At 46.6% G+C, this 24103-nt stretch overlaps 1 protein-coding gene across 2 annotated transcripts in view; it reads left to right on the forward strand.

Moving 5' to 3' along the window:
* Positions 1-22337, forward strand: part of CCDC149 (coiled-coil domain containing 149) — an 81455-nt gene extending 59118 nt beyond the window's left edge. The window contains exons 11-13 of one of the 2 annotated variants that reach the window (XM_077301507.1): positions 6455-6487; positions 13916-14020; positions 21250-22337. In XM_077301507.1, the coding sequence (XP_077157622.1) occupies positions 6455-6487; positions 13916-14020; positions 21250-21800 (689 nt within the window). In that variant the 3' untranslated portion in view covers positions 21801-22337. The remainder of the gene's footprint in view (positions 1-6454; positions 6488-13915; positions 14021-21249) is intronic. The other variant, XM_077301509.1, reaches the window with a different exon arrangement.
* Positions 22338-24103: the final 1766 nt, after the last annotated feature.

Genomic DNA, 24103 nt, shown 5'->3' on the forward strand with positions numbered 1-24103 from the left:
TGAATCCAGTGGCATCACGTCATGTTGGAAAAGCTGAGGTGGAAAGAGAGCGGAAGTGATAAAAGTGGAAGCAGGAATTCTTCAGTCCTGTCATGATCATTGGCGTCAAGGATACATAATGGGGTGTGGCCACTGGATTTGTGCCCCCTGTATAGATTTTCAAGAATAGGAACCTTACCCTGATTGCTTTTTTTGTTGGGAAAATGTAGACGGACTTTTGTTGGGTTCAGTAGGCACTCTGATGCAAATGTAATGAGGTACAAAAATATTGTGACGTTGGAAGTTATTTGAAGTTGGGGGTTCTCTGTATCTTTCCCAGAAGTGCCCTGACTTTATCTGTGTCAATAATGAAGTTATGTTCTTTTTTTGATAAACATTTTTCTCAAAAAGAACAAAGTTTGAGCCCAGTGGCACCTTTAAAGCCAACAAAGAAGAAAAAGCAGAAGAGCTGGTTCTTATCTGCCGCTTTCCCCTACCCAAAGACATCTCAAAGCGGCTTACAGTCACCTTCCCTTTCCTCTCCCCACAACAGACACCCTGTGAGGTGGGTGAGGCTGAGAGAGCCCTGATATTCCTGCTGGGTCAGAACAGCTTTATCAGTGCTGTGGCGAGCCCAAGGTCATCCAGCTGGCTGCATGTGTAGGAGCGTGGAATCAATCCCGGCTCGCCAGATTAGAAGTCAGCGCTCCTAACCCCTACACCAAGTTTTATTCTTAAAGGTCTTAAAGCTGCCACTGGACTCAAACTTTGTTCTGCTACTTCAGACCAACACAGTGAGCAGACTGAATCTATTTTCTTGAATGTTCTGCTCCACGAAGAAAATTTTAAACTTATATCCTGATTAAAAGCTTTTTACTACTGGTATAGTCCTTGCACATTCTTTGAACGTTCGAAGGTTCGCCCTCAGCTTTGAACTAAGGGAACTGGGTTCTTCTGTTCTCAAACAGAAAAAAATCTTTACTACGAGCATGGAAACAAATGTTATATGTGTAGATAGAACAGTCATTTCCCCCCAGTGATTTTTTGATAATAGAATGCAGCCTCTCATACTGTCATTTAAAAGGGGGGGGCAACCGATATGGAGGGGAGGGTCTTTCTACTTCCACTAGGTCAACTAGCCACTGCCCCAGTTACTTCTATCCCCTGAATGACAGGTTGTGAATACAGGACCTATACAGTAGCGATCCCCAACCTGTGGGCAGCGGACCACATGTGGTCCTTCGACTAATTGGACGTGGGCCCTGAAGGACGCCTTCTCCCCCCCCCCCGGCCCTTTACTTCATCCCCCCCAGCCCTTTACAACACACTTCATTGTTGTGGTGTGTCTGTATCTTATTTTGAAGGGATGGTTAAACATTACCATAGCGATCAGAGAGTGTTAGGGCAGTGGTTGAGCGTAGAGGAGGAAACTACCCCCCCCACTGGGCCTCAGTAAAAGGCGTTGAGTGGTCCCCGGTGATAAAAAGTCTGGGGACCACTGCTATACAGGACTATGTTTTCAATGGGAAACAGAATGCAGAGTAAAGGTTAGATAGGTCTTCCCCCTTCTGCTGTTGAGTCTCTTCCTTTAAATCACAACCATGGTGGCACAGTTTTGTTAAGACAAAAGGGGAAATAAATAACCTGATCAGTGGTTATACTATAAGAAATGCTTTTACTAAAGCGTGGACTCTCCTGTTACTCCTAAGTATTTTACCCTGGATTCATTGCAATTTAAGATTGCAGTTCAATGGGACGTCCGTCTGGGTAAGCATGCGTAGTACGGTGTAGCATGCTCCGTTCACAAGCAAGAATGCTGGAGTCTTTACGTTGTCCTTTATTGTATGCCCAAATATCTGTTCTGTTGTTTTGTTTTTTTTAACAGTGCTTTTGTTTTGCCTCTGGGCTGTTCAGAATCTCTGACACCCATTAACGCCTTCTGCCACTTGCTTTCCTGCATCCAAAAACGATATGCCCCAGTGAATTGATTCCTTTTACTGAACCGAGCAGCAATTTAAAAATTTCAAGGACGCTTTGAACCACATTATCCCCTTCAGAGATGAACGGGAGTCTTGCGGCCCCTTAATGACTTGCAAAATTTTTATTCCAGCGTAAGCATTCATTGACTAGAGCACCCTTTCCCCAATGTAACGAGTGAATCTTCACTAGGCAGGCATTTTATGGGGGGTGACACCCCCCCCCCCGCCAAAAAAAAAAGCAGATGCAAGGGGATATGAAATGCAGATAGCTTAGGATGAAACGAAATTCTGCAACACTCTCCTCTTTTGAGATAGATCTTAAGAAAAAGGCTAACATGATGTTTATTTATTTATTCATTTGAATACTTTTAGGCTGCTGTTCTTCAGGAACACAGAGCACTTAAAGCAGCTTTAAAGCCTCAGACAATCTAAGAGTCTGATCTTACACTTTTTATGCACCTTCAGGGCTTTTGAAGAAAGAAAGACTGTAAGAGATCACAGCAGTGGACTTAAGCATTCTGAGGACCACTGGGCTCATCTGGACTCTAGCTTGCTAAAATAACCCCACGTTGGCCCAAGTTGCAAGCTCATTATCATGAGAGGAGTTCTGTAACTCCCTTCCAGTAAGTTCAGTCCAAATGGGCTTGAACTCTCTTGTCTCTTAGGCAGCAATATCCACCAGCAATCATCATTGGAACTTCTTCTCTCACTACCTTTCAGAGGGGCCTCACATCTGCTGGATTTTGATTTGTTTGCTCCTTCATTTTAACCAATACTTATTGGAGTTTTTCCAGTCTTGACACTTAATAACCTGCTCAGAACTTGGTAGAACTCCAAAAGAAGAGAGCAAAACCTCTTCAAATGCCCCCTGTTTAATATTTTCCCTTTCCAAAAACCTCTGGGTGAGGGGGGGCTTTTGGATGGGTATTGGATGGAGTAATAAAGTTCTCCTGTCACACATTTTACTCTTGGTCGGAGAATGGGTAAGATCAATTAACCTTTCCTTCTTTGATGATGATTGGAAACACCTTCTTCCCTGCAACAGGGGTAGTCAACCTGTGGTCCTCCAGGTGTTCATGGACTACAATTTCCATGAGCCCCTGCCAGCATTTGAACATCTGGAGGACCACAGGTTGACTACCCCTGCCCTGCAACACAGAATCAGGCCTGTGTGGCACTGTTAAAAGGAGTTCCCAAATGGGAACTCGGTCTACAAAATGGTCATGGTTCCCCAGGACCCTAAGACAAATTCCTGTCTCCAACAGTGTCATATATTCACATGATTTCCAGTTGGAAAACTGGTTGAGGGAAAAGGGTTGAAATGGGTCCTCTTTTAAAGCAAAGCCATTTTTGTAAAAAGAAAACAAATAAATGTTGAATGAGATTATAAATATATATAATGTGTGGTTTTGTTCAGAATATGTCAACTGGTAATCTCCCCCACAGCATTCAACATCTTTATGCGCCCTCTGGCCTAGCTGGTCTGGAGTTATGGGCTGGGTTGTCACCAATTTGCGGGTGACACCTAGCTCTATCTCCTCATGGACGGCCACCTGGACTCCCACCTGGACTCCCACCTGGAAACAATCACCAGATGTTTGGAAACGGTTGCTGGATGATTAGAGCAGAGTTGCCTTAAACTCAACCCCTCCAAGATGTGGCTGGGCAGAAAGGCAGCTGGACAGAAAGCACGTTTACCAATTTTGGCTGGGGTACGGCTTAACACCACAACCTTGGCCAGAAATTTGGAGGTGATTCTTGATCCCTCCATTTCTATGGAGGCCCAGATCACAGCTGTAGCCCTCGTGGCATTTTTCCACCTTCACCAGGTGAGGCTATGAGTGCCCTACCTGTCCTCAGACTGTCTAGCCACAGTGATCCATGCAACCGTCTCCTCCAGATTAGATTTCTGTGCCTCGCTCTATGTGGGCCTACCCTTGTCTTTGACCCAGAAATTACAGCTGGTGCAGAATGCAGCTGCTAGGGTCCTCGCTGGCCCATCTTGGAGGACCACGTCCAGCCTGTGCTGAGGCAGCTGCATTCGTTGCCTGTTGTGGCCCGGATCAGATTTAAGGTTTTGGTACTAACCTTTAAAGCCATTCGCAGCTTACGCCCTGCCTATCTGAGGGACTGCTTGTCTCCTTATACCCCCCACTCTGCGGGGGCTAATCTGCTTGTGGTTCCTGTTCCCAGAGAAACACATCTTGCCCCAACCCGGGCCAGGGCTTTTTCGGTCTTGGTCCCAACCTGGTTGAATAAGCTCCCAGAAGAGCTGAGGGACCTGATGGAGCTGTCTCAGTTCCACAGAACCTGCAAAACGGAGCTCTTCCACCAGGTCTTTGATTGACCAAGAACTAGGGCCCCTCCTCCGGCCTACATGATACTATTCCGCAAACCTCTTCCCTGTGATGATTGACTGTCGAATGGGGGAGGAAAGGAGGTTATGCCGCCTCTTGTGTTTTTATGGTATTAGGGGTTATGACTGTTCTATTGGGGTTTTTACTTGGTTTTAGGTAACCCGGCATGAGTCCATGCAGAGTGGTGGGATATAATTTTAATTAATTAATTAATTAATTAATTAATTAATTAACTAACATGATGGCTTGGTTTGAGCATTTCCACTCTTTTTTTCTGTCCCTTTGTTTGCCATCTCAGAAACGCCCTTCTCTCTTCCCTGCTGCAGTCACCCACTGCCTTGCTCAAGTCTTACCCTCCACACTTGAAACAATTGGAGATTTCTTAAATCAGATTGCACGGTGCATCATCTCCCATGGGTACACCTGAATGCCATATATGGCAGTTCCATTGGTTTACAGAACACTATGTCTCCATAGTTATGTATTCTAACACAGGTCCCTTTCATACAAACTTAAGAACAAACTCACAGTTCGTTTCAGACAAATCATGGTTAGCATTCACTGGTCTGAACCCCAAACATGCCTGGAAGTATTGATTTAGCTTTGTTCCCTTGGGGAGAGTCATAGAGAGATGCAAGGGTTTCTCAGTGGAACAGGCTTCCTCGGGAGGTGGTGGGTTCTCCATCTTTGGACATTTTTAAACAGAGGCTGGAGAGCCATCTGATGGAGAGGCTGATTCTGTGAAAGTTCAAGAGGGTGGCAGGTTATAGTGGATGAGCGATAGGGTTGTGAGTGTGCAGGGGTTGGACTAGATGACCCAGGAGATCCCTTCCAACTCTATGACTATGATTCTATGAGATTGGCTAGTTGCTTTGTAAACAGAGGTTGGAGAGGAAAGGGAATTTTCATATGTTTGGTTAAGGCAAATATCCCTGTCACACTATTGTGCTAATTCCCAAGGAGTCACCATGTTAGTCTTTTGCATCAAATCAAGAGTGAGAATATTTATTCCAGGTAAGGTTTTGCTAGTCAACACTCAGTTCATCTGCTGCTCCCACCATGAGTGAATGCTCCAGTGCATCAAATGCTGGGTTTTGGGTTAGGGACAGGCGCAAACCAATTCATGTCAACATTTGCCAGGAATGTAGGGGTTCAGGGGAAGCACTTCCCCAAACGTTTCCCATTTATTTTGTCCATTTTGGCATTTGGACCTTTTAAACCCAGCAGTTACCTGTAGGCTCCGCATTCAGGAACACCCCAAACCAAACCTGAATTTTCCGGTTCATGCCCTTTCCTAGGGTTCCTTGACATGTTGTCTGTGAGTGCATAATGCCCATCAACACTTTTTCTGGTGTCCCCCATATATTTTTGGAAAGTGGGTAGGGCCCGGTTTGGTTTCTGCCCAACAGAGTTTCTGATAGGCCACTGGAGATCTAATTGGCTGTGCAAACCAGTTGCTTCGGCAGCTGCAGCGGTGGCCCAAGGATCATCGTTGTTCGACTGAATATAGGCTGTATGTATTCAGGGAAGTATTTTTGAACAGTATGTTCAATTTAAAAACACACCAAGTTAGATAGAGCTTCTGACTGTAATGTTGAAGCGTTATTATTATGCATGACCTCACTTCCTGAGATTTTTGTGGTTGGCTCCACCTCTTCTGGCAGCCATTTTCTCATTGGTCTCACCATCGAGTGTTAGAATTCCAAAGGTGCTCATAGGTTTAAAAAGCTTAAGGATCCCTGATCTAATCAAATGAAGAGTGACCCATATATTTATGCTGGAATACATTTTGTTAGTCTTTCAGGTGCCTCCAGGGTCCCCTTTCCCCCCTTCAAACTATCTTGGTAGCCCATGCTTAGCCAGTTTATCTATACTGACGTTACCATTAGCCATGTCTACACAGTACCTTTAGGAGCTCATAAAAATGGCCTTAGAACGTTTGTTCCATCTCAAGTAATTTTACCATCCTCTAAACTTGAGTTTTGACCATTGAAAACAGAACAGTGATAAAAAAAAGAGAGAGGCAATGACAGTTCAAAATATCTTGCTCTATTATTTCTCTGTCTAGACATCAAATTAATATTTATATAATAACTGTTTTCTTTCCTTCCCTTTTTTCCCCCTTCTTGCTGCCTGAAGGCCTGAGCTACAATGTCTCTGTGGGATTTGGGAGTAGGTTTTTCTTGACATGTGTATTTTTAGTAACTAATCTTAGCGGTGCATTAAATGTTGTCACTGCATGTAAATAAATGGAAATGTTATCTGAATGTTTTTATATCTGTCAGATTAAGATGTTGAGCTGGGTAAGTTAGATAGCCACAAGAGAAATAGAGAGCGCTGTGTAAAATCATTCTTAATTGGGGGAAATGGTAATAAGGGAGAATGTGAAATCGTTCTTGATTTAATAATTGTAAGTTGTGCACAATGTGACTTGATTTTATTTAATTAAAAAAAAATATGCAGTAAGTCAAGAAATTCTGTTCCCACTAACGTGTTGATTTTGATTGGGGTCAGCATGTAGGGTACTTACTCGGGTTTTACCTCTAGACTACTCTTACCTGTTTTTATTTCATCAAATCACAGCTGACGAGTGACTCCATAGGGCAGGGGTAGTCAAACTGCGGCCCTCCAGATGTCCATGGACTACAATTCCCAGAAGCCCCTGCCAGCAAATGCTGGCAGGGGCTTCTGGGAATTGTAGTCGATGGACATCTGGAGGGCCGCAGTTTGACTACCCCTGCCATAGGGCAAGAGTGGCCAAACTGCAGCTCTCCTGCCCTCCTGATGTCTGTGGACTACATTTCCCATGAGCCCCTACATGGAATTGTAGTCCATGGACATCTGGAGAGCCACAGCTTGGCCACCCCTCCCATAGGGTTTTCAAGGCATGAGACATTCATGGGTGGTTTGCCATTGCCTACCTCTGTGTAACAACCCCAGTATTCATGAACTCATGAAGCTGCCTTCCACTGAATCAGACCCTTGGTCCATCAAGCTTAGTATTGTCCTCTCAGTCTGGCAGCAGCTCTCCAGGGTCACAGGCAAAGGCAAAGCTGCTGCCAGTCTGAGTAGGCAGAACTCTCCTTGATGGACCAAAAGTGGTGTCCCATCCCAAGTCTTAATTGGGTTGACTCTGCTTAGTTTCCAAGATCTAACGAGATCACACTAGTCTGGCTATCCAGGTCAAGTCTTCTATGCTCCAAAATCAGGCATGGTCATAGACATTAAGTAGAGGATGTGGATGTATCTATATCACCAAACCAAACTGGTTTCATAGTAATTCCATTTTTCCAAAGACCCCCAGCGGTCTTGCATCCCTATGATGCAGTGGGGCAGAGAGTTTCCACCGTGCAGGGAGCCAATGGGTTTTCTTCTTATTTGCACAAAGGTGGGATTGCATAACAACACAATCCCACATTTGTGCAGTTTTTTTTAATGCTCTATTTGGCACTGTGGTGCCACGAGGTGCCGAGGAGCCAAATGGGGCATTTCTCATCCCTGCTGGGATGCCGTAGACAGGGAGGAGCCAGGCCTGGAAGGCATAACTGTTACTGTTTATGTTTATTCAGTCAGTTGACCCATATAAATGATATATCCACAGAAAACTGTAATTAATAAGAGAAGTTAATAAATATGACATTAAAAATACAAGAATATTGCTACATGAAATATTAAAATAGTAAAACAATGTTAAAACAATGAATTGTTGGGAACATAAATACTGTTATTGTGGGTAGGGATAAAAAGGGGGTTATAACATGTAAAGAAAAAAGGGGGAAGAAACCTCAGGGAGTTAACTACAGGGACAAGGAATCAAGGAGTCTTCTTGAACAGTCCATTAACAGTCCCAAGTGATCAGATGACAGGCCTGGAAACCTCTGCTCTTCCCCATCCTCACGGACCTGGCCCAGAATGGCCACCAATGGCGCCCGTGGGGAAAAAGGGAACTCAGAAATGTCCATGCTCCCTTCCCATGGGGCAACAGAGGGCCTAAAGTGGGCCAGTGCCGGGTCAGCGCCAACATCATGTGGATGAAGGGATTAGCCCTGCATCCATACAAGCAGCAGCCTGGCCTTTTCCCGCCCATACAGAATCAGCCCGAGTGTACAGCTCTCAGAATCCTGTGATGGAACACATTACAGTTAAACTGGGGGAAATTCAGCCCCAGTTTATAATTTAGATATGCTGTTACAGCAGATCTGCATGTTACTGTTCCTGTGAGGTTGTAAACCCCAATGATGCCCACACAGGACTTTCTCTGCAACCTCTGGATCTTTGAGGATGCGTAGTGGGTGCTTCCACAAAATGGCTGCCTCGAGGGAAAGGGGCAAGGTCTGGTCTAGGTTGACCAGATTTTAAGATTAGTAAAGAGGGACACCATTGACCCCGGTGGGCGGGCAGTGCCAGAGAGCAACCGTAGGAGATGCTTGGTTGCCGTTTCCTGGTGAGAGGGCTGTTTTCCCGGCAGTGCATGTGTGCCCGGCTGCCCCATCTCCTCCTCCCCTCTCGTGCGTGGGCATGGGCCAAGGGCCCACCCAGGTAGGGGGCTGACCCACAGGGGGGATGGGTGGTGGTGGTGGGGGAACAGCCTGGCCCAGAGGTGCCACACGCTTGCAGGGGGCTTGCAAGGGGGAATTACACCATGCAAAGGAGATGCAGCCTGCGCCCCCACCCCGGATCCTGCCCCCTGGCCCAGCTGCTGGAAGGGGCTGAGGAGTCCCCAGCCCCACGGACTGGCTCTGCCTGCACGGCTAGCCCCTCCCAGGCACACAAGTTTAGGTCACACGCTCCGAAGGAGCCAGCCCAGGAAGGAACTTTCATGGCATGGGGAGGTGCTGGCGAAGGTGGGGGCAGCACTTCCGAAAGTGAAGGCGGTGGTGGGGGTTGGGCACAGCTGTGCTGCACTGAGACTGGCCGCTAGCCATGGCTAGCGGGACTTTTGAAGACCTGGTGGAACACGGGTCTATTTCCTAAAATTGCGGGAGTATCCTGAAGAAGTTGGGACCAGTCACAGCTTGTTGAGAGATTAGAAGCCAAGTGTCCTCTCATCATTGAGGGGGCTTCTGAATGGAAGATACCTTGTAGGCGTGTCAGAGGTTGAGGTGGAGGAAAACCAGGACTGGCTACTTGCTTTCTGGAAAAAAGAAATAGGCTACAGGAGACTAATCAGTGGACACTCTGGTGCCTGTAGGTTCCATATTTGGGATTGATGCTCTACCCATTCCAGTGTTGTCATGATCGCCCTCATCATACTGCAGAGTGTCACACCCTAGCTCCACATTCCTGGCTTCCATGGGTAGGATGAAGTTTTTTGTAACTAGCTTCAAAGACCGTTCCAGGCATCTTAGGGTGGCTTTGGGCCGCAGCTCACAGCCAGATCAAGTGGGGCGGGTGGGGGCTGGCCAGCTCTTTAGCAGGTCTGAGACAGAGGCCCTCGTTAGCAGGCCCAGAGCAGTAGCCTGGAGGCCCTCATTAGCAGGCCCAGCCTAGCAGGCAGGGAGGCCCTTGTTAATAGGCCCAGCCCAGCAGGCTGGGAGGCCCTCATTAGCAGGCCCTCCACCATGACCCTTTGCCCAGGGCCCTCTCTTCTTACCGGCTACTGGCTCCAGGCACTGAAGTACGTCTGAAAGAGGCTAGAGTCCAGGGATAGAGGGCAGGAGCTGCAGGGGCAGGGCCAATCAGGGCCCTATTCCAACTTGTACAGCCGGACATGTTCCATCCCCCAGGCTGTTTCACAAATGTATAGAGGAACCATGGATAAGGATGAGTTTGTGGTGATGCGTGCAAAGAGAATTGTCAGAAGTTCACAGTGGAGAGGTGACTTCAGTGAGCAAATAACACTAATAGTCTGGAACAACCACACAGGCTCCCCAGTTTGTACCTAAGCCCATTCAAGGGGCTCCTTTACAACTAGAAACAGTAGAACAGCTATCCTAAGAGTCTATGTGTTGCATGATAATGCTTGCAAAAGATCCCCAGCATTTCACACCTGGTGTCTGTGGTGGCTGCTGATGTTTTTGCTGCCATCCCAAAGCAAAGAGCCAGTCCTGGTTTTCTTCCATTTCACTGAAGCAAGAGATGCTTCAGAAGGCTCAATAATTGGAGGACACCTGGCTTGCAACATCCCAACATTTTGTTAATATCTCCCTGTGGCGGCCATTTTGTCATCGGTCTTGCCTCTCTTGGCAGCCATTTTGTGGTGGTGTCCACCCCCTTTTCTCAAGTCTCAATAAGTTAAGGACTCTAGTCACAGAGCCGCAGTATCACTTTGTTCAACAAGAAAAATAGCACCTTTGAGGTGAGGCATATTTGGAGCAGGACAGGAAGAAGAGGCACGGAGTCCTTTTCCTGTTAGCCTTTGCCTTCCTCACCCGCTTCCCCCCTTTGCCAGGTTCCAGTCGTGTTATGAGTTGCTAACAGCACTGGGGCTCTCTTTCCCATGTGTTTGTTTTGTCTGGCTGGCTCCTCACAAAGCGAGACTGCAGCCCAGTTGCTTGTCCTTCCCTGCAAACTTTCCCTCTTTTGACAGGCGGTCCCCTCCGTCCCTCCCTTTTCCTCTCGCTTCTAACAACATTTTCTTATGCCAAGGGAAATTTCTCTTGGCCAAACAGTGTTTGTTAGTGACAGGCCTATAATTTCTCCACATTATGAAATCCACACGGAATCTTCCCTCTTCCAGGGTGACGTTGTTTTTAATTTGATTTTGATAGCAGCAACAAGGGGGAGCTGTTAGATACGAAGCCGCAGAAGACGGCGCTTTTCTTTCTTTCTTTCTTTCTTTCTTTTTTTTAGTACCGCCACAGCCAAAAAGCCATTAGCAACGGCATTTTTGACTTCTCCTCAGCTAGCGCCTACAGAACCGTTCTGATCACCACTCTGTAGACGCTTAATTGTTTCTTGACCAGAAGGCTTATGGCTGTGTTTTCAAAAGTGACTCGTGGGTTTTGAGCTTTCAAAATCAGACATGCTGAAAGAAGTCTGTTCTTCCCCCCACCCCACCACCCCCCAGAGGCCAAATGCCAAGATATTCTGGGGAAATGGCTCCTTCAGGGGTGTCTCAGGCTAGAATCACAAGCTTGTTAATCTTGTGTCAGAAATCTTAGCCCATTAGGTTGACAAAAACCCGAATGCCCTATGCAAGGAAGGTGGGGTGTGTAAATATATATTTCTATAGGTGTTTCTCATTATTTGGATCAGGGGTAGTCAAACTGCGGCCCTGCAGATGTCCATGGACTACAATTCCCAAAAGCCCCTGCCAGCATTTGCTGGCAGGGGCTTCTGGGAATTGTAGTCCATGGACATCTGGAGGGCCACAGTTTGACTACCCCTGGCCAAGATATTCTGGGGAAACGGCTCCTTCAGGGGTGTCTCAGGCTAGAAGCACAAGCTTGTTAATCTTGTGTCAGAAATCTTGGCCCATTACGTTGACAAAAACCCGAATGCCCTATGCAATGAAGGTGGGGTGTGCAAATATATATTTCTATAGGTGTTTCTCATTATTTGGATGCTGGATTCCAAGGAAATGGGCTTGTGGTTTTTCCTGCAGCTCCATGACTGAGAAACCTTCATAGTTGATTCTAAAAGATAGCCTGGCATCATTTTTATCAAGAGCTGGGGTGGTGTAGCGGTTAAGTGCGACAGACTCTAACCCAGAGAGCCAGGTTTGATTCCCTGCTCCTCTTCTTGGTGAAGCCCGCTGGGTGTCCTTGTCCCAGTCACAGTTCTCTCCAAGCTTTCTCAGCCTGCTAGGGAGAGGAAGGGAATGTGAGCATAAGCCGCTCTGAGACTCCTTGAGGTAGAGAAAAATTGGATATAAAACTCACTCCCCCCCCCATATGACAGTTGGTGGGAAGAGGCAAAGCGAGTGTAGCTTGCCTACAACCACCCACTGGGCTTATAGGTGTGCTAAGAGATGGCCTTGAAGTTCCAGATTTATGCTCCTCTTTCTATGTTGCACTTTTTGCTAAAGTTTCTTTTATTGGAGTGTCCCTTGTCAATCAAGTACATTTTGTAATTCCTGATGATGTCTTGAATCTTACTCTAGATAGTTATGGTCTACTTAGAATTTCTTCAGATAGAGTTGGTTGTGCTTGTTGGCTGGCCTTTTTAGAGAACGAAATATAACACTGGGGGCCATTCCGCACAAGGACCAATATTGCCAATTGGTTCCACAAAGCGGAAATGCAATTTTAAACAGTGGAATCTCTGTGTTCCGCATGCCTGCATTTGTAGTGGAATCCAGTAGCGTTTCATTCGTTCCCCACAGGTTTCCGGTCTCGCAGGAATCGCTAGAAAGGAAGCAATTTTTTCCTGTGCTTGTTCCCACCCCTGGCCGTCAATCAAACGAACAGCCAATGGTCAGTTGTTATCATGCTCCCGAAAAGCCCCTTTCCCTTTAAGCACAGGTTTAAAAAACACACACACACGTTGCAACGAATATGCATTGATTCGTTGCAACGGAGAGACCCATCTAGCTGGCGTGTGAGCTGTTGAGTCATCGTTACCATGCTCCCCCGAGTGAAAAAAAAATCGCCCCCCCACGGGAGCGATTTTTGGCCGAAATTAAAGGGAACTGGCAAACAGGGGGCTGTGTTGTGTTTGGGGACTTAGGGGAGCTTTAAAGCACTTCTGTGGAGGGACTGTAGCCCGAGAAGCCTCGCTGGGTGAATGAAGCCTCGCTGGTTCGTTGCTTTCCCTGCTCGCTCCGAGGAAAAAAAATGGTGATCGCTTCGCCGGAAGTTTGGAAGAGAGAGCCAGGGGGAGGGACTGTTGCAACCTCTACATTGAGAACACACAGGTCTTTTTCGCAAGTGTTGCAGGTTGTTGGCAAGAGTGTAGCGATTTTCTGAGGGTGAATCCACTTTTCTGGATTCCCCAGAAATCTCTACAACGAAGCGATTTTGGCGCTAGGGTTGCAGGAGTGTTGCAGATTGCTCACGACGTCATGCGGAACGTAGTTTTAGTGGCGAAAGCAAAATGTAATACTAGTGCTATATTAAAGTCTTGCGGAATGGACCTGGAGGTTCTGCCAACCAAATTCTTTTGTAGTTGAATTGACCACACAAAAAACCCACAATTTCTTTCTGTCTCTGGAACTCTATAACATGGATAGCACATTGGGTCTTTTTCTTTCTTACATTAGAAGAAGATCTGAGTTTGAATCCAGTCTTGATTCAGGTCATTATTTTGTGACCTCATGGGACAAGTTTGGCTGCCCAGGCCAAATGTAGACAATGAAAAGTTTGTGGAAGGTCTTTCTCAGGATACAGGGATTTAAAGTATTATCTGCATAAATGTTGCACATTAGCCTGAAAATGTTTATTTCTGTTTGGTTCTTCCGGCATAGAGTACATCTGGCTGGATTCTTTGTTTGTGCCAAATGAGAAAACCAGATATGCTGATACAAAATGTAATCTTTGAGCTTGATACTATTCAGCTGCCATACATTTTGGCTTGTAATCTAACCCTGTTATTGATGTCGCCTCATGGTGCAGTAGAGAATAGCCAGTAGTGTGCTCTTGCTGCTTGAAATGTCAAATTAGATCATGTTCCAAGCATGTGCCAGGGAGTTAACTATTTCTGTATCCTCCTAAATTGCAGGTGGCAAGGATACCATCACGTTCAATGATACTGCTCTTCCTGTCATCCAGAGGTCTCAATCACCCTTGTCAACGTTCACTGATAAATCACAAGAGAAGAAAGAAGGTAAACAGCTGAGGTCACGGGGAGCATATGGTTTAGATGGGGTTCATCATCAAATTTCTGCGCAATCCCACATGAAGAAGTTGGGTTTTATACCCTGCTTTTCAGTATCCAAAGGACTCTCAAAGCAGCTTACAATCCCCTTTCTCTCCCCCAGAACAGATACCCTGTGAGGTAGGCGGGGCTGAGAGAGTTCAGTGAGAACTGTGACTGGTCCAAGGTCACCCAGCTGGCCTCTCGCCGCGTCAGGCCGCCGACCAAGAGAGCCCCTGGCAGCCGTGCTCTGCGTGACTGCCGGGGGCTCCCATGCCTAGCGCCTGCTGTATTTTAGGTATACAGCGGGCTTGATTACTAGTACGATACGATAACATTTATTGTATGTAGCCAAAGGCCATTACAAAACACAATTAAAACAACATGGCACAAATATAAATAAATAAAACAATATTTCTCCAATATTGTGAACCTAAAAATGTAAACATGGACAACTAAGTTACAATAAAAGGGATAAAATGGTGTATCAAGGTGTAATAATAATAATAATAATAATAATAATAATAATAACAACAACAACAACAACAACAACAACAATAACAATAACAATAAATCACCTCACGACAGTTTGGAGGCTTGAAATAGAGATTTTCTATTTTCACAGGAGGTTAATGATATACTTCTGCATTCAGTTAGGTCTTTTATGTATAATGAATGGAGAATAAACGGAGAAAGTTTTACCACTGGTGCATGAGTGAGGAGGTTTCCCCAGGTAGCACTTCATTATAAGTTAGATTTGAATATCTTTTTCACCTGAGGAATAAGGGTATGGCTTCTTCATCTCTTAAGGTCCACCTTGCTGCCATATCTTGTTACCACAGGAGAGTGGATGAGGGATCAGTTTGCCGCCACCACCATTTACCTAAAAGATTTCTGCAAGAGCCATGTAACCTTTGCCCTTTGAGTCTCCAGTGATCTTTCTCTTGTGTTAGCCACATGGTCATTGGCTGAACTCTCAATGAAACGCTCTTTTCTAGTGGCTGTTACATCAGCCAGGAGAATAAGTGAGCTAAGGAGATCAGACGGATCTCTCATCTGTGAAGATTTGCCCTGAGATGGTTGTTGACTGACCCAGCCTTAACTTTCTACCTAAAGTCGTTCTTAAGTTCCACTTATCTCAGGATACTATTTTGCCCGTATTTCTTTCCCATGCCAAGTCCTGAAAGTGACTGCACTCCTTAGACCCGCCTCCCTCAACCTTCTTCCCATTGAGAAACCCCTGAAATGTTCTTCAGGCTTTGAGAAACCCTGGAAGTGATGCCAGCAGGCTACACCTTCCCGCCATGCCCCCAGAAGTCACATGTCACCAGTAGTTAACAACAACCATAACTCGCTCTACGCGGGCCTCCCCTTGTCTTTGACTCGGAAGTTACAGCTGGTCCAAAATGCGTCTGCCAGGGTCCTCACTAGAACACCTTTGAGGGCCCACATTCAGCCGGTGCTTCGTCATCTGCACTGGTTACCAGTCTGTTTCCGAATCAGATTCAAGGTATTGGTATTGACCTTTAAGGCTATACGCGGCCTGGGTCCCGTCTACCTGCGGGACTGCTTGGTTGCTTATGCCCCCCGCAGGGCACTCCGCTCTACGGGTATGAATTTACTGGTTGTCCCAGGCCCACGGGATGTTCGCCTGGCCTCGACCCGGGCCAGGGCCTTTTCAGTCCTGGCCCCAACCTGGTGGAATGAGCTCCCAGAAGAGCTAAGGGTCCTGCAGGATCTACCAGCTTTCCGCAGGGCCTGTAAGATGGAGCTCTTCCGCCAGGCATATGGTTGAGGCCAGGGCAGCTCTCCCACAAATCCATCAGAGGATCCCCTCCAATATTGAGATCTCTAACATCGAGATCATGGTTAGATCTATTGTATTGGTGCCACCCTCTTCTGAACATTATTCTCTCCACCAGGCTGAACTAAGATCAGAATTGTGACCACCACCGCTGTATGATATATGTAACTTTTAATTGGGGTTTTTATGGGGATTTTATTGTGTTTTAACTATTTATGTTGTAAACCGCCCTGAGACCTATTGGGAGAAGGGCGGTCTAAAAATTTAATAATAATAATAATAATAATAATAATAATAATAATAATAATAATAATAATAATAATAATAATAATAATAATAGTGACATCACCCAGGCACTCCTACTGGATGTGACATCACCAGGCCACTCCCACAGCACAGGAAGTGGCAGCACAGAAATATTTTCAGATTACTTGTGAACAGAACCAGACCTGCACTCTGGGCTGGACACCAATTTGATTTTCTTCACCAAAGGGAGCCTGCAGTGGGAAATTGCAGAAACAGGGTGCATCAGGGTGCTGATGCTTCTCGGTTGCTTACACACACACACACACACACACACACACACACAGAATTAAGTTAAAATGAGAGTACTTACCTATCTGGACTAAAGTCACTATTAACAACAACCATAATAATAACAACAGTAATAACAATAATAGTAGTAGTAGTAATTAGATTTAATAATAATACCAGCAAGGATTTTTATGGCCACCCCCCCCATCCAAACCCCTCCAGGCCCATCATTGGCAATTGGAGGGTCAGGGCAGGTCACCATGACCCTATAGGGTCATATCACCTGATAATTTTTTTAATTAAAAATATATTTAAAATTCATTAACTCCCACCCAGTCAGTGAAACCCTTCCAGGGCTGTTGGGAAACTCCAGGGTTTCGTGAAACCCTGGTTGAGAAAGCCTGGGTTAGATGTTAGAAGGACCATTTTATTTTACCTGGAGAGAACCCTGGAGCTCTGTAAAGGCATAGCACTATTTATATGTTTTGCAAGTCCTAATGAAGGGAAGAAGGCCCACCACGGGCTCTTTACCACTGCACCACAAGAGTTCAGTATTGGAAGTGGCCCAGATTGACTCATTCTAAATACATGTGCTGCCAAGTGCTGCAGGCCATGGAAAGTAATGCATCTGCTCCTCTGAGCATCCTCTATAAGAGAGAGGCTCCTTCTGTCAGAGGAAAACGCCTCTGCTCGGGGAACGGTTCTGCCAAATCCAGCAGTCTGCTCTCAGCTGGAGCCTACTGCCGAGTTTGGTTAGATATTAAATATCAACGCTGTCATGAAAATAAGGTTTCATAATTTAAACAGGGCAGAGGATAAGGAGGAGTTGATAGGAAGGAAAGGATATCTACAGCGGTAAGGGCATCTCTTCCAGCAGCTGACTTTCCACCAGATTTGGGCCCATGTTTCTAGCAACGCCTTCCCGTAAGGCAGGAGTAGTCAACCTGTGGTCCTCCAGATGTCCATGGACTACAATTCCCATGAGCCCCTGCCAGCAGATGCTGGCAGGGGCTCATGGGAACTGTAGTCCATGGACATCTGGAGGACCACAGGTTGACTACCCCTGCCATAAGTTGATGCCACCTGGTAGGACCAGTTCCATCAACATTTAATAGTAAGCCTCTTAGCCTGCTCTATTAATTAGGCTTAATTTAGGACTAAATCCTTTTTAGGCAAACGGGTCTTGCTGCTAAGTAAAGATAAGGTTGATCTTTCAGTGCTGCTGTTCCCTCTGCCTCTGTGATTCCGCATAGTGGAATCTGAACCCAAATCTCTCAACAATCACCTCCCCTCATTCTTGGTATGTCTCCAGTTACTGCATCAGTGCTCCTTTTTGGCTTGTATTTTGACCATGTTTGTCCTCTGGGTAATTGTGAGCTGATGTTGCGTTGACTGGGGGTTTGAAAGGGATTTCTGGTGAGGCCAGTATCCCCCTATTTTGACTGTGTGTGTGCATCCTCAGGCACATGCTGGGATATATTGGCTATAAAACAATAGAAATGTAGTTTTTTTGAGTCTTGAGCCATGGCCTGTATTGCAAGTTGGGTACAAAGTTCATACAGTCTTGGTTCTTCCTACTGGCTTCTCATGCTGAGTGTTGTGATGTGCATCAAAGTCTCTGTGCTAGTTCTTCACCGTAATTAGACCATGTCTCCCCCCCCCCCCCTGGTTCTTTTCTCTTTTTTACGTCATCACAATGTCAGATAAAATCTGACTGCAAGGCTGATTTGGTTCCGTGGACTTGGTCAACTGACTTTCTTTTCTCCCCTAGCCCAAAATAAGCATAGTTTGAAGAAGCCCATTAAGCATTCCAGTCGTAAAATATTGCAGGCAGACTAACCTCAATTATCTAACAAGACTCGGGGGGACAATCACTCTGTCAAATTAACAAGTAAGCAAACTCCTCTCTCCGCAACTTACTACTGTCTCTGAGTCTGTTCTGAAAGGCCCTGTTCTGAAAGGCTGTTCATTAGGTAGGTAGGTAGGTAGGTAGGTAGGTAGGTAGGTAGGCAGGCAGGCAGGCAGGCAGGCAGGCAGGCAGGCAGGCAGGCAGGCAGACAGACAGACAGATAGATACCCACAAAGAAAGAACCAAATTTTGAATAAAACAACATTAAAGGTAAAGATAAAGGTATCCCCTGTGCAAGCACCGGGTCATGTCTGACCCTTGGGGTGATGCCCTCCAGTGTTTTCATGGCAGACTCAATACGGGGTGGTTTGCCAGTGCCTTCCCCAGTCATTACCGTTTACCCCCCAGCAGCAAGCTGGGTACTCATTTTACCGACCTCGGAAGGATGGAAGGCTGAGTCAACCTTGAGCCGGCTGCTGGGATCAAACTCCCAACCTCATGGGCAGAGCTTTCAGACTGCATGTCTGCCGCCTTACCGCTCTGCACCACAAGAGGCCCTAAAACAACATTAGATATTCTTTATCTATGAAAAAGTTGTTTTCCTGCCTGTTCAAGTTACTAATTTTTCATCCTCCATTTGGAACCCAATAATAATAATAATAATTACATTACATAATTGTAAATATTGGCATGGTGGGAGAGATTATAGATAGGCAAAGGAATGGAGAACACAGGGTTAAATCTAGCCAGATTTTTCAGTTACCTTTCCTGCTTCGTTCACTGTCCCACATGGCTTTCAGGCTTTCATTTCGGCATGATAGCCTTTTAGGTGTCACAGGGACCGTCTCCTCCCTTTCTCACCAGCAGACAAGCTGGTTGGGTCCATGGCTCTTGAGCTTGACATGGGAGATTTTGCTGCTGGAATTTCCAGGGAAAAAATCCCTGATTTTTTTAAAAATACAGGTAAAGACTTCTCCCTAAGCCCCCTGAGTAGTCAGATCAGCTGGTATAATGCCCAGTGGACCCAAAGTCTGACTCAGTGTTTTGTGGGTTGATAAAGGGCACAATCCAGCCAACTTTTAACATTTCTATTTCTAGTGGGAAAGGAGGACCTTTCGAAGTTCTTAATTTGGCTGGTTTATCCAGAGCTCACTGTGTTCATGAAAAAGCGCGTAGGTAGAAATGGATCATGTAGCAAGGCCAGCTTGTCCGCTCAGCTTTCCCATTAAAATAAAAAATGCTCAGCGTTGGCTGGATGGTGCTCATTATGGAGCTGTCCGCATTGAGTCAGGCTTTTGGTCTGGGGAGCCCAGGCGCGCTCTCTGCATTTCCCTTCTCCCCACAGTAACTAATTGCACAGGAAGAGTGCGCTAATAAGCAAGGGGCTATGTTGCTACTGCAGCTCAGAAGCAATGAAAGGGAAAGACCCCATCCAGTCCGTTTTCTGGTACAGAATTCAGCTTCCTGCAAATCTGGACAGCTTCAGGCATCTGTACTTGTTAATAGGACAAGAAGTTTGTGGAAAACCAATGTGACGATTGTATTTCACAGTGCAGATTTATAATCCAAATTCTTGGAAAAACCCCTTCCCCTTGAAATGGCCCGGTGGTGTGGAAAGTTAGACTTTTCCTCCTGGGATTGGCTAACTTTCAGGCTTTGGAATGGTCTGTTTCAGCCAACTTTGTCAGAGCTTGGGAATTAAGCAGGGTTGGCCACGGCCATTCATTGGATGAGAGCCCACCATGGAAGACTGGGGAGGAAGACAGTGGCAAACCACCTCTGCTCATTGGTTGCCTTGAACACCCCACGGTTGAGGTCACCACAAGTCAGTTACAGCTTGAGGACACATTCGTAACTCTTCTGTAAGAATGGTAGACTGCGTTGGGTGAGTAGTGGGGAATCAAACCTCGTTCTCCAGATTAGAGTCTGCTGCTCTTAAAAACTACATCATGCAGAAACACAGCACATGCTCCCCCATGCCCCAAGAATCTGGGTTTCTCCTCCATATGAAGCCTGCTGGGTGACCTTGGGCCAGTTCCAGTTCTCTCTGGACTCTCTCAGCCCCACCTGCCTTACAAGTTGCCCGTTGTGAGGAGAGGAAGGGAACGGAGATTTTAAACTGCTTTGAGACTCCTTCAGGTAGAGAAGATCAGGGTATAAAAACTTACTCTTCTTCATCTCCTTGCTGATGAGGATCAGCAGCTTGAGAAATACTCATCCTTTTGCTCCTCATCTTTTGAACATTTGAAGAGGAGGGTCTGAGTACACATTGCATTTCCCCCAGGACTGCATGACTATGTGTTCAGCATTGTGTGCTGTTTGATTCATGTCCAGCATCACTTTTGAGAACAACACCAGTTTGACCGTTTATGCACTGGACACTTCACTGCCCCGGCTCTCGTGTAGGAGCACAGATCGGGTTCAGATGAGTCGCACTGGGACAAATGCTCCCCCGTGTGGGTGCAGGAAGAGGTGGGGCAACCTGCCACGACTAAAACTCCAGCCTGCAGCCCAGCATGAAACCTCCAGTGCCTTTCAGGGCATAAACCTTAGATAGTCAAAGACAGATAGTCAGACGCAAGTAGGCATGGATCTCTGAGTCTTTTTATCATCGTCAGAAGGTACGAGGGGTATTGTAAAGAATGCAAAAGGACCATGCCTATGAGGGCAGAGAGGAAATCCTTGGGGGACAGAAAAGTAGCATCTTTAGTGAGATGATAATTCTGTGTCCCGTGGTTCTGAATTTGGGAATCATCTCCAATTCAGCAATCTGGTAATTTCCCCTTGAAGTATTTTTGTTTGAGGACTTCATTCAGTGGTGTGAACTTGACCCCGTGGGATATGAGGCTGATTTGGATCGCAGTGCGCATCTGCAAGGAAAAGGTAATGTAGTGGGACCCTGAGCATCGCAAATTAATTTGTTACATGTGGGTTCCTGGTTCCTAAGCCAGATCCTTAAACTCTGCCTTGACACCCACAGAAGTGTGATCCTGTTCCATTTCTGCCTTTTAGGCGGGCAAGCAGGGGGCTTGGAAGAAACGTGTGCCATCAAAACAGAGCTGCCCTGTCCAGAGAAAACGGCCACCGCTTCGGAGGAATCGCACACCCACAAAAACAACTGTAACAAGCCCAGTCATTTCCAGCGGCCATTGCCTGGGTTTCCTACTGACAAAGACAACGCAAATCCGGTCGGGAATGAGATCGTTAAGCTGACAGAAGTGCAGGCAGCTGCAGAGCTGGAAGAGGCCAGAGCACAATGCCGGACTGAGAGCCAGACGGCGGGTCAGCCAGAGCTCAGATGCTTCTCTGAAGGAGAGTCCCCCTCCTCCAGCCCACAGCCTTCTGAGTCCCCAGAGTCAGGCGAAGCCGGAGAAAACCAGTCTCTGGAAGAGGAGGACGATGAGAGCTCAGACAGCGAGAAGGAGGAAAACGGGGGCAGGTCAGACGCTGGAGAGGACAGAAAGTTTCAGGAACTCACTCTTCCCAGTCCAGAACTGAATTACATCCCAGATGATTCCCCTGAAGCCGTGAGAGAAAGGCCACTTGGTCAGGACTCCTTATGAATATGTTCAGCAATCAGGCTGTTTGCTCAAGGGTTGTGTTCCCCCCCAAGTCCTCAGCTGCCTCCTTCGGGCTGCTGTAAACACAGAGCAGAGAGGGTGTCCCGGGGTCTGTCTGCTTTAAAAGGTTTCCTGGCCGACATTCCTGATGGGATGCTTAATTGGAAAAAAAAATAGGTGAATATAAAAATAGAGCAGGGTTAAAACGATGGCTTTTGAAATCCCAGCCTCTTGCTATGTGCCATGATTAACTTTACATAATAAAGAATAATGAGATTCGTCACTCCATCATTATGGGGCTTTTTTTCATGCCGTTTCTATCTCCATCTCCTTAGTATATGTATTTCTGGCACAGTCCCTAGCTGAATGTGTCGTAAAGACCCACGAGGCAGAGAGAGTTGATTGAGTGTTTGGCTAACAGAGCTTGAGTCCGGGGGCACCTTTGAGACCAACAAGGTTGTATTCCTGGCACAAGCTTCCGTGTGCACGCATGCGTTAGTTGTAAAAATGCCACTGGACTCAAATTTTGTTCTGCTGCTTCAGACCAACATGGCTCCCCACCTGAACCTGTCTTCCTATTGTTTGGTCAAGTACATGGAATCAGAAAGGATCCGATAACAAGTGTCTTGTTTCTATATCCCTGCCCCCCCCCCAGTTTGGTGTAGTGGTTAGGAGTGCGGACCTCTAATCTGGCATACCCGGTTCGATTATGCACTCCCCCACATGCAGCCAGCTGGGTGACCTTGGGCTCGCCACAGCACTGAGAAAACTGTTCTGACCAAGTAGTGATATCAGGGCTCTCTCAGCCTCACCCACCCCACAGGGTGTCTGTTGTGGGGAGAGGAAAGGGAAGGGGACTGTAAGCCACTTTGAGCCTCCTTTGGGAAGAGAAAAGCACTATATAAGAACCAACTCTTCTTCTTCTACAGTAATATCAGGGCTCTCTCAGCCTCACCTCCCTCACAGGGTGTCTGTTGCGGGGAGAGGAAAGGGAAGGCAAATGTAAGCCGCTTTGAGACTCCTTTGGGTAGAGATAAGAACCAACTCTTCTTCTTCTTCTTCTTCTTCTTCTTCTTCTTCTTCTTCTTCTTCTTCTTCTTCCATATACTCAAGTTAGTACAAAACAAGATGACAGCATGATGCAAACGAGCCTCCATTGGCTAGCCACCAGTCAAAGTCTAGACCAGGGGTAGTCAAACTGCGGCCCTCCAGACGTCCATGGACTTCCAGAGGCTCGTTTTTGTGCTACCCTGGAATGTGCTTTTCCAGTAAGTGCAGAGGCACAAACACAAATCTGAGAGAGATGTGTGTGCATGTCGGCATTCTGTTGTTCTGTTTTTTCTTGTTGGGGGCATCCCTCGCTGTGTGTCTCCCACCCTGTCCTTTGCCTTTCTGTGTTTATTTGCTGAGTAATTCCTGTTCTGGCAGCTTCAGACCTTGGCTTCCCTGTAGCCATTTGATCCCCCAGGCTCAGCTTCTGTTCTGGATGGCAGCACTTGGTGTTCATTCATCCTAGGAGTGAATGTAGAGCTCTTCCCATTTTGAATGGAGCTCTTTAGGACGTGACGAAGGGGGCATGAGGCTTGGGGAAGCTCCAGAGTTTTGTTTGGGCCGTGTTAAAGTCTGCCCTTGTGAAGGGGGGAAATAAATGTTCCTTTTCTTTCCCCCTTTCTGAGCCGGGTTTAGAGAGGCCAAAGTGATCCTTCTTGGAACCATTTCCCTTTTAAAAAATCCTTCTCATGCTGGCGATAAGAGTGCTGTTGAGGGTGGGGGGAGCGTATAGAAGTCCCTCTGGGCTTGCGGGGTGTTTTGCTTGCATTGTTTCGGCTCAGTGATGCTGTGGCTGTTGTCCCTGGCAGGACCACGGCTGCAGAATGCGTGCTGTTGTTATTTTACAACTGCTTTCTGGTGGTGGTTATTGCCCCCCAAAACAGGAGACCATCTTAGCAGCTGTGGAGCTGGCTTGGACCTCCAGCCATAGAGGCAGTTTTGCTGCTGGCTTGGGAACCTAATTGCCTGTCAATGTTCCTTTCTCACTCCAGTGGAAGAAAGGCTTAATCCAAATTGAACAATGCTGCTTATAAGAAGGGGCGGTGGTCCTTCTTGTACTGAGCCCTTGTTTGACAAGGCACATGTCTGCCAGCCGTGCATTATTATGGCTGGCTTGTCAGAAACACCAAAAGTGCAGGGCTGTCATTGAAAACAGTGTCCATCTCCTGCCCGCAAGCCCAGCTAGATCACTGGTGTCACTATGTTCAAGAGGCTAAGTCAACAAGTTAAGTTGGCCTGAGCAGTATGTGAGGTGC

The sequence above is a fragment of the Paroedura picta genome, chromosome 10 (assembly GCF_049243985.1).
Source record: "Paroedura picta isolate Pp20150507F chromosome 10, Ppicta_v3.0, whole genome shotgun sequence".
In the NCBI taxonomy this organism is placed as follows: Eukaryota; Metazoa; Chordata; class Lepidosauria; order Squamata; family Gekkonidae; genus Paroedura; species Paroedura picta.